The sequence below is a fragment of the Monoraphidium neglectum genome (assembly GCF_000611645.1).
Source record: "Monoraphidium neglectum strain SAG 48.87 unplaced genomic scaffold scaffold00038, whole genome shotgun sequence".
Lineage (NCBI taxonomy): Eukaryota > Viridiplantae > Chlorophyta > Chlorophyceae > Sphaeropleales > Selenastraceae > Monoraphidium > Monoraphidium neglectum.
In genome coordinates, this window is record NW_014013590.1 from 35,753 (window position 1) to 44,769 (window position 9,017).

Here is a 9,017-nt window from a genome sequence, read left to right on the forward strand (position 1 = left end):
GGGTGCGCATCCAAAAGCTGCGGTGGTGCGGAAGCGCGCCCGCCACGAGGCGCGCAACACACGCCGACTCACCAGACATGTAGAGTGCGCACACACAGCACGTGTGTGAATGCAAGGGACAATTTGAAGGATGTAACTGCGCCGGAGGCCTCCGGAGAAGTGCCAAGACCTCGCATGCGATGTAAGAAACCGCAGCCTTTGACCAGAGGTGCGAGAGCTTCAGATAAGAAGCAGAGTGGTTATGCAAAGGAACGCGGAAATATTATTTATCCTTGAATATAATTAGCGCGTTTTCCCCGACAAAAACAAAGTGCAGTCTCTCTGCCTTCTCGTCTCCGCCTGGCCAAGAGGCGGCCTCTATAAACTGAGCATGTGACTTTTGAATCCCTCAAAACCATTGTAGCCGTAGGCCGCCAGAAATTGCAGCAGCAGTGACAACCATATGGATGGGTACGGTAGGAATGGAATCATGGAGCACTGAAGTGGCCGCCAACAGGTAGGGATGAAGACTTGAAGAGCAGCTAAAGCAAGGCTCAATGCGGCAGGCAAGGTGCGCCGTCAGTCAACACGACAACCCCTCGCCGGCGTTGTTGAAGGGGCGCAAGGACTCAGGTGCGTTGGAAAGTCAGCTGGCTGCATTCGTCTAGACTCTGGGTGCAAGCGCAAAGTCGGGACATACCGCCTTGCCACTGGTCCCGCCCACCAGTGGCACTGGTCCCGCCCACCTGTTTGCACATGATTATCCTCCCAAGGTTGCTGCGGCTGCTGCTGCGGCGCCACAGTGTTGATGCAAAAGCCTCGGGCCCCAGCACGTCAGGGCGATGCGCGTGCGTTGTCAAGAGTGATCTGGAGGGGGGGCGGAATGCAGGCGGTGGGGCCTAATTCAACAGCAGGAAGCTCCCAGGCTGATGAAATTGCATTGATTGCCGCTTAACGGCCGCCGGCAGCGGTGGAATGTCGCCTGGAGGCAGTTGGGGGTGGGCAATCGCGGACAACGGATAGGAGGTTGTGTTTGCTGCAAGGGTGACGACCTGACATGCCAGGTTTCCGGTGCGCATAATCTGAAGGGCAGGAATTATTGGTGGGCTTGGCCGTCTTAACAATGAGCCTAGAAAGCACACCTCCAGGACCCCCCCGCTCACCACTCTGCCATCCCTGGACTTGAGACGCCCCGAGTGCCACCTCATGTGAGTCGACGCGCATGCGTGACAAGTCATCCTCGCGTGTTGCGCAAGCTGAATCAGAGAGCGGGTTGGGTCCCTGATCACCAGCGACAATCACACGACACGCGCGGCCTGGGAAATGCTGTTGGCAGTCGTGCGAGTCGGCAGCGTTGCCACCTGCGCGCGCATACTTCACCGCAGCTTCACAACCTCTGTTCAGACAAATTTCTGTTCAAGAATGGCGCGAACGCATGCAGATACCGTATTGTGATCCCCTGTAAACGTGGTGACAAGCACCCCTCATTGCAGCTGATCTCATCGCGACAGCATTTCTTTTTCAACAACAATGAGCCAATAAGGGCAATATATTAGCTAGGATGGCGAGCAAGGTGAGGCTTGATGCCATGGCCGCAACTCCCGCCATCTTGATCAGCAGTCCACACGAGCAAACCATTGATGCATAAACATGTCATCTTGCAGGAGGATCCCGAGGATATGGCGGACTACCTGCAGCGCATGGGGCAGGTGCTGGCAGCGATGGAGGCGCAGCATCAGCAGGTGCGGGGGCCGTGAGGCAGTGTGTGTGCATCAACAATGCCGGGGGCGCCTCACCTATGCATGGGCAAACATGCTCGTCATCTGCATGCATGCTTTCCAACTGCTCATGTGCATGCTCTCTCTGTTATTTGGCCACACCATACCTGGCAGACAATGGCCCCGCGGCGCGAGAGCCTGGCGCGGGCTACCGCGCTGTACTACGAGCGGAAGACCCGCCGCGCCTCCGATGACGCCAGCAGCAACGCGGAGGACAGCGGCAGCAGCAGCCCTGCGCCCCTGGCAAGCGCCGTCGCCATCTCCGGGGCCAGCCCGCGCGGCCGCCGCACGGTGCTTAGCGCGCCAAGCACGCGGCGGCAGAGCCTGCAGGCACCGGTGCTCGCGGCCAAGCCAGGGGCCCCGCAAGCTGCGCTGCAGGGCGCGCCTGCCCCCAGCAGCCCCCTGACGCAGCCGAAGCAACCTGCAGGCGGCCCTTTGGCGGAGGAAGGCTCGCAGGGGAGCTCGCCTGGCGTGTCGCCGGTTGGCACGGGGGCGAGCAGCCCGGACAGCAAGGTGCGGCAGCTGGCGGCCCGCACTGCGCGCCGTGCGCTGACCTGGCTTGGCGGCGGCGGCGGTGGCGGTGGTGGTGACGCGAGTGCGGTGCGTCTGGCTGCTGAACAGCAAACGCCTGACGACGTTAAAATTGAGCAGCAGCAGCAGCAGCAGCAGCAGCAGCCGACAGCGTCGCCTGCCAAGCAACAGCTGCCATCGCCGAAGCGCGGCTCGCCAGGTGCCCTCGGTGCCGCCGCCGGAATGCTGAGGCGCGGCCAGAGCTTTCTCAAGAGCAGACCGCCCCGAGCTCCTGACGCACGGCCGCCGCCCCACTCGCCAGTGGCGGCGATTGCCGCTGCTGTTCAATGCGGAACACGCCCCACTGACCCCTCCTCACCCAATGAGACAGAGCAGCGCGCGTGGCGCGAGCAACCGCGGGCGCTCGCGTCTCCGGCGCGCGCGATGTCAGCGGCCGGGGCGCGGCTGCGAGGGGCGTCCTTTCATGCCGATGCAGTGACGAGCGTCCCAATCGGCAGCGGCGTGTGTAGCAACCGAGGTCAAGCGCAGCCAGCTGGTGGGGAGGCTCCATTGCAGCAGAATTTGCTGCAGGCCGACAGTCACCGGAAGGAGCAGCAGCAGCAGCAGCAGCAGCAGCAGCAGCAGCAGCAGAAGGAGGCAGCTTTTGTAGAGCAGCACGGAGATGAAGGGCAGGAGGGGGGCGAGCAAGAGCAGGATGTGCAGTCGCAGCTGCAGCAGCTGCAGCAGCAGCAGCAGGAGCAGGAGGTGCTCTCTGTTGCCGAGCAGCAGCGGAGGGCGCGGCGAGAGGCATACGTGCGTGCCGAAGTCAGCGTCCTCACGGAGGGCGGCGGGGCGGACGGCGAGCGCTCCGTGGTGCGGCTGGGCGGCGCAGATGACGGCATTGAGGAGGAAGAGGAGGACGAGGGTGGTGCGGGCGGTGACGCGGGGCATGACGGCAGCGAGGGAGAGTGCAGCGACACGCCGGCCTGCAAGCACACTCAAGGCTGGGCTGGCGACACCGGCAGCCCAGGCGCAGGGGAAGCCGCGCCCAACATCGCATCGCCGGGCTGGAGCCCGTTGCAAAGAGAGCAGCAGCAGTCGCCAAAGGAGCAGCAGCTTCAGCCGGAGCAAACCCCTCCCTGCGCTGGTGTGCCTGAATCGACGCAATGCAGTCAGCCATGCACCAGCACGCCGCCAGGCATCACGCCGGCGGCATCGCCCTGCCGTCCAGCGCAACATGCAGCCGCTGCAGGGCCCTCAGGCGCTGCAAACGCCCCACCGATCGCGCGCGAGCGGTCTGTGTCAGAACCTGGGTGGGCGCCGCGGCCGTCGCTGGCGTCGCCGGCAGGCGCCAGGCGTGCGTCGGCGGACGGGATTGAGGACCTCCCATTGCGGCAGCTGTCGCAAGTGAGAGGCGGCATCTGCATGACGCATTGCGTTCAGAAGCGCGGGTGCGGGTTCATGGGGTCTGCACCACCTACAGGATGATGGCATGTCCTGTGTGCAATTGTGATCGTCCTGGCCACTGAGAAACTTGGGTGCTTGTGTGGCTTGCATTTCTGCACAACCTCACCATGAGTCATACCGCGCCTTGTCTTATCCTTTCTGCAGGCTCTCAAGCTAAACGGCAGCGCCGGCTCAGCGAGCGTCAGTGCCGGCGGCAGCGGCCGCAGCAGCAGTGCGCACAGCAGCTGGCAGGCTAGGCTGTGCAGCAGGGCCACCAGCGCGAGCCCTGACAGCAGCAGCGGCGCGGCCGCGTCCTCGCTGCTGCACTCGCGCTCCGCTGCTGCGAGCGCTGAGGAGCCTGCGGCGGCGCGAGCGTCGGCGGAGCGGGCGGGGGCATTGGCGGCAGCCGCGGCGGCCGGCTCAACGGCATCAGAGCCAGGGGCAGGCGGCGGGCCTCTCACCCCGATGCCCAGCTGCGGCGACGACATGGTGCTCATCGGCAGTCCAAGGGGCAGCCCCGGCACAGCGAGCAGGGGCGTGCGCGCCAGCCTGGCCGGCAGGCGGCCGCCGCTGAGGGGCAGCAGCGGCCAGGTCAGCCCTGGCGCCGGCGCCGGCAGCGCAGCGGTGGCCCTGGATCTGCCGCCGCCAGCAGCTGCGCCGGCGATCGCGGCAGGGGCCGACACAGGTGAGCCCACCAGCGCGCTCTGGGCCGGCTCTGATTCCCTGCCCGTGGCTGCGGCAGCGGGCCCGCTGCAAAAGTGTCCCGAGCTGCATTCCGCTGCCGCTGCCGCGGCGGTGGCGCTCGGTTGGCCGTTCAGTCTCCGGCCCGACGCTGCCGCAGGGGCGCCTGCTGACCAGATGCAAACATTCTTAGTGTCGCCGGAGCATGAATGCAAGCAGGCAGAGCGACAGGCGGTGGTGGCGTCAAATTGTCCATCGTATCCAGGCAAGTGCGACAAGGAGGCGCTACCCATCCCAGAAGACGGGCAGCAGGAGGGGTGCGCCAGGGGCCCCCAAGATGGCGGCCCCGAGCGCGTGCGGGGGGAGCCGCCCGCCGCCCCGCAGCAGCTCTCCGAGCCGCCAGCGGCGCCACGAGCTGCCGCCAGCTCGTCGGGCTTGGACGAGGGACTGTCGCTGTGGGAAGGAGTGGCAGAATCTTTGGATGTCGAACTGGTGGACACGACCTCGTCATCAGGGTCGCTTGTGGTTGAGGAGGAGCTGCAGCTGCAGCGGCAGCTGCTGGAGGAGGTCGCGCTGATCCAGGGGCCGTCTTTGACGCGGGCAGAGGAGGCTGGGATGGCTTGCGGGCCGCTGGGCTTGGGCCGAGAAGCGTCTGCAGAGAGCGGCACAGACGGCAGTGGGCTGCCGGTGCACTTCAACGCATCCGAGTCGTCGGCCGCAGCAGAGGCGCCGGCGGCCGCGGCACAGGTAGGCGGAAGCCCAGGCGATGCTGCTGAGGTGACAGTGATCCTGCCGCGCGTCAGCGACGGCGCACCCACCAATGGCTGCGAGGGCTTGGCAGCGGGGGGCAGCAGCTTTGGCACAGGGCGGCTGGCGGGGCCGGCGCCTCGCGACAGCTTTTGGCTGTCCTCCTCTTTGGAAGCCGGCGGGCAGCTGTCAGGAGAGCTTTCAGTGGACGCGGCAGCGCTGACCGGGCCAAAGCTGCTGCAGCGGCCTCCGCGGCACAGGGAGCGGGTAGAATGGCAGCCAAAGCAGCAGGAGCACCAACAGCAGCAACAGCACAACCAGTCGCAAGAGCAGGTAGCGCACTGGGAACACGTGGCACTAGACGCAGTAGCCCAGCAGCAGCGGCAGCAGCAGCAGCAGCAGCAGCAGCAGCGCGCCGTGACCCTGCTGTCCTCTGCAATGCTTGGTTTGGCGCTTGCTGCTGTGGAGGGCGCGCCGCCGCCCCACCTTGTGGCATGTGGAGGCGACTTTGTGGTGCATGCGCCCACCATGCTGGCGGTAGCGGCGTCCCTCGCCTCCAGTGCTTGCTGCCCTCCAGATCGCACCAGAATCAGCGCCGCCGCTGCTGCTCCCCTGTCGATGGCAGCCGCGGCGGCCGGTACTGTGGTGGCAGCCTGCACGGCGGCGGCAACTGCGATTGTTGCTGCAGACCTCCCTTTTGTAGATCAAGAGGCACAGCAGAAGCAGGAGAAGCAGCAGCAGCTCAATATTCTGGAAGACCAGCAGCCGCAGCAGCAGCCGCAGCAGCAGCAGCAGCAACCGCAACAGCAGCAGCAGCAGCAGCAGCAGCAGCAGCAGCAGCAGCAGGAACCAGCCAGGCAGCAGCAGAAAGCGCACAGTGACGAGCACGGGTCGCAGCAGCTTGATCAACCCCGGCAGCAAGAGCAACAGGAGGAGCAGCAGACCGAACAGGCGGCAGAAGCAGCCACGCCACCTTCAACAGGGTCTTTGGGAGATGCAGCTCCAGCAGATGCAAGGGCAGCCGTGTTGAGGAGCGTCACCGCTGCAATCGAGGCGGCGGAGCAGCGCTTGCGGCCGGAGCAGGGCGCGAAGCGGCAGCAGCAAGGCGAGGCGGCTGCGGATGGCGTGCAGGACTGGCAGGAGCCGCCACGGCTGCGCCAGGCTCTCGGGACGGCTGCTGCAGGGGAGCCAGGCTGGCAAGGCGCAGGCTGGCCGCTGGATTGGGACCAGGCCGATGATGCTGCAGGGCAGACCCCAGGCCTGGTCCCTTTGGCGGAGGACCTCGCGGCCAGTGAGTCACCCAACACCTTCCATGACGCCGCCCTCTCGCCTGGCCCCGCCTGCCATCCTGCCGCCGGCCCCAACCGCAAGCGCGGCGGGGTCAGTACCGGCGGCAGCGGCGACGCCAGCGGCAGCAGCAGCAGTTTCAGCAGCGTGGAGAGCTTTGCAAGCACGGCGAGCATCAGCGCAGAGCGCCCGCCCCCGCCGCAGCCCGACGTAAGCCGCGCTGAGGTGGCGCGTGGCGACGCGCCTTACGACGCCCGCCGGTACTCGTCGCCTGGCGGCGGGCGCGAGAGCCGGGGCTCTCACGGCGGCGGCGGGTCCTGCGGCGCTGAGGAGCGCGCGGCAGGGGACGGCAGCGACAGAAGCGAGGCCGCGCAGTCAAGCAGTTCCTGCAGCATGGGTGACGTGCAAATGCAGCCCATGAAGCTGGAGCAGCCCGAGTGGCAGCAGCAGTGGCGGGAGGCGACGTCTGGCAGCACGGCGCCTGCTGGTTGGGGAACTGCGGAGGCGCGCGAATCAGATCTGAACGGGGGAGACGTCGAGGAAGCTGCAGAGCAGCCGTGGCAGTGGCAGCGGGGTGAGTGGGGAGCGGCAGCCCGCTCGCAGCCAGCGGCGCTGCTGCCGCCGCTTCAGCAGCAGCAGCAGCAGCAGCAGCCTGCGCACTGGCACGGCGTCCAGGCTTGCGAGCTCAGCGGCAGCGAGGAACTGAGCAGCAGCGGTGAAGACAGCGCGTGGGGGCACATCGTCCCGCCGGAAGGCGCCGGCAGCAGCAATGGACAAGCAGCAGCGCCTCCGCTTTGCGCAGGCAGCAGCGCGGGTGGCGGCGACATGGGTTCCAAGGGTCTCTCAGCCGCGCTGTCGGTTTTGAAGCAGCGCCAAAGATTCGGCCACAGCAGCGGCGGCTGCGGGGTTGCTGGCTCTGGTGGCCGCGGCGCCTTGGCCCCTGAGGCGCGGCAGCCGCGGCGCACGAGCAGCACGGGCAGCGCCTCCGCCGCAGCCGCTGCTGCCGCAGGCGCGCTCGCCGCTGCTGGGTCTGTGCAGCTCGTGCTTGGACACGGCGCCACCGGCGATATGGGGCAGGGGGCATGGCCAATGGGCGCGCAGAGGGGCGAGGCATGGGGACGTGACAGCTCCAAGGCGGCAGGGAGTGCTGCCAAGCCGCATGTGCTAGCCAGCCCTTTTTCGCTCCCGCATCAGCAGCAGTGCGGGACGACCGCTCCCGGCAGCCCCCGGGCTCCAGACACCGTCCCCTTGGCACAGGCAGGCCCTGGCAAGCCGTGGCAGCGTGCAGCCTTGGTGCACACGCAGCTGCGTCCATCATTGGAAGGGGAGCCTGGTGGAGCAGCTGCTGAGGCCAGTAATCGCCCCGCGCCGTGCTCCGGGCCTGGCTCCATGCGGCCCAGCAGCGGTGGCGGGTCGGTGCAGCGGGGGCTGGCACTGGCCAAACTGAAGCAGGATGTGCTGCGGCGGCAGCAGCAGCTGCGCTCAAGCTATCAGCCCCTGGCAGCAACACAGCAGCAGCAGGAGCAGCAGCAGGAGCAGCAGCAGCAGGAGCAGGAGGAGGAGCAGGAGCAGGAGCAGGAGCAGGAGCAGACAGGTCAAAATGGGGAGGAGGAGCGGCAGCAGCAGCAGCGGCGGCGGCAGCAGCAGCAGCGAGCAGCAGGGCTCATGCAGCCCTGCCCGCAGTCAGCAGCTTCTGTCACGCCGCGCCGTCAAGCATGGCCCGCAGCGGTGCAAGCGGAGCCAGCACCCGAGGGACCGCCGCCCGCCGCCGGCCCGGCGCCAAGCGAGCAGCAGGCACAAGAGCAGCAGGGAGGCGAGGCGGGGCGCCAGCCCAAGGCGTTCCTGAAGCGCCGCACCAAGACCGTCGTGGGCAGCCGGGTTGACTGGTCAAACGTGCAGTCGCGCACTACCTGCCGTCTTGACGACACCTTCATCCCCATCAAGCCGTCCGCTGGGCGGCGCAGCAGCTGCGGTGGAAGCGGCGGCGGCGGCGGCCGCGATTGCGGCGGCGACCGCAGCGGGAGCGGTACGACAGCTCAGGGCCGGCAAATGCAAGGCACCGGCCGGCAGCATGCATGGCGCGCCTCTGGGCTGGGCTACGCTGTTGATTACCACGGCACGAGTCCCTACGGACACCACCAGGTGCACAGCGGCAGCGGCGGGACGCCCCGTGCGGTTGGTGGCGGCGGCGCCCCCACGGGCCCAAGTGGCGCGACGCCCCGCGGCAGCCACAGCGGTGGCGGCCCGTTCGGCCCTGGCGGAGGGACGCCTCGTGGCAGCCGTGGTGCTTCGGCGCCGGCGCGCTCGCAGTTCAGCGCGGCCACCGCGGCCTTAGCTGCCGCAGCCACGCCGCCGGCCCCGCCGCGCAGCTCCGGAGGCGGCGGCGGCGGGAGCAGGGGCGCGCCCGCCCGCGTCGCGGCCCCTGGCGGCAGCGGCGGCGGCGGGGACGTGGGCGCGCAGCTGCCGCCGCGGGAGTCCCCGCTTGATGACATCCTCAGCCACGTGTCGTCCCTGCTGCATGACTTTGACAGGATGTTTGCCGGCGGCAGTGGGTCCGGGACCTGCGGTGGGCCTGGCGTGCGGCCGTGA

At 67.6% G+C, this 9,017-nt stretch overlaps 1 protein-coding gene across 1 annotated transcript; it reads left to right on the forward strand.

Annotated features, from left to right (window-relative positions):
• Positions 1 to 7,817: 7,817 nt before the first annotated feature.
• MNEG_0472 (hypothetical protein) lies at positions 7,818 to 9,017 on the forward strand (the record flags this gene model as incomplete). The annotated part of the gene is made up of 1 exon (XM_014051050.1): positions 7,818 to 9,017. The coding sequence occupies one exon, from the start codon at positions 7,818 to 7,820 to the stop codon at positions 9,015 to 9,017; it is 1,200 nt and encodes a 399-aa protein (XP_013906504.1).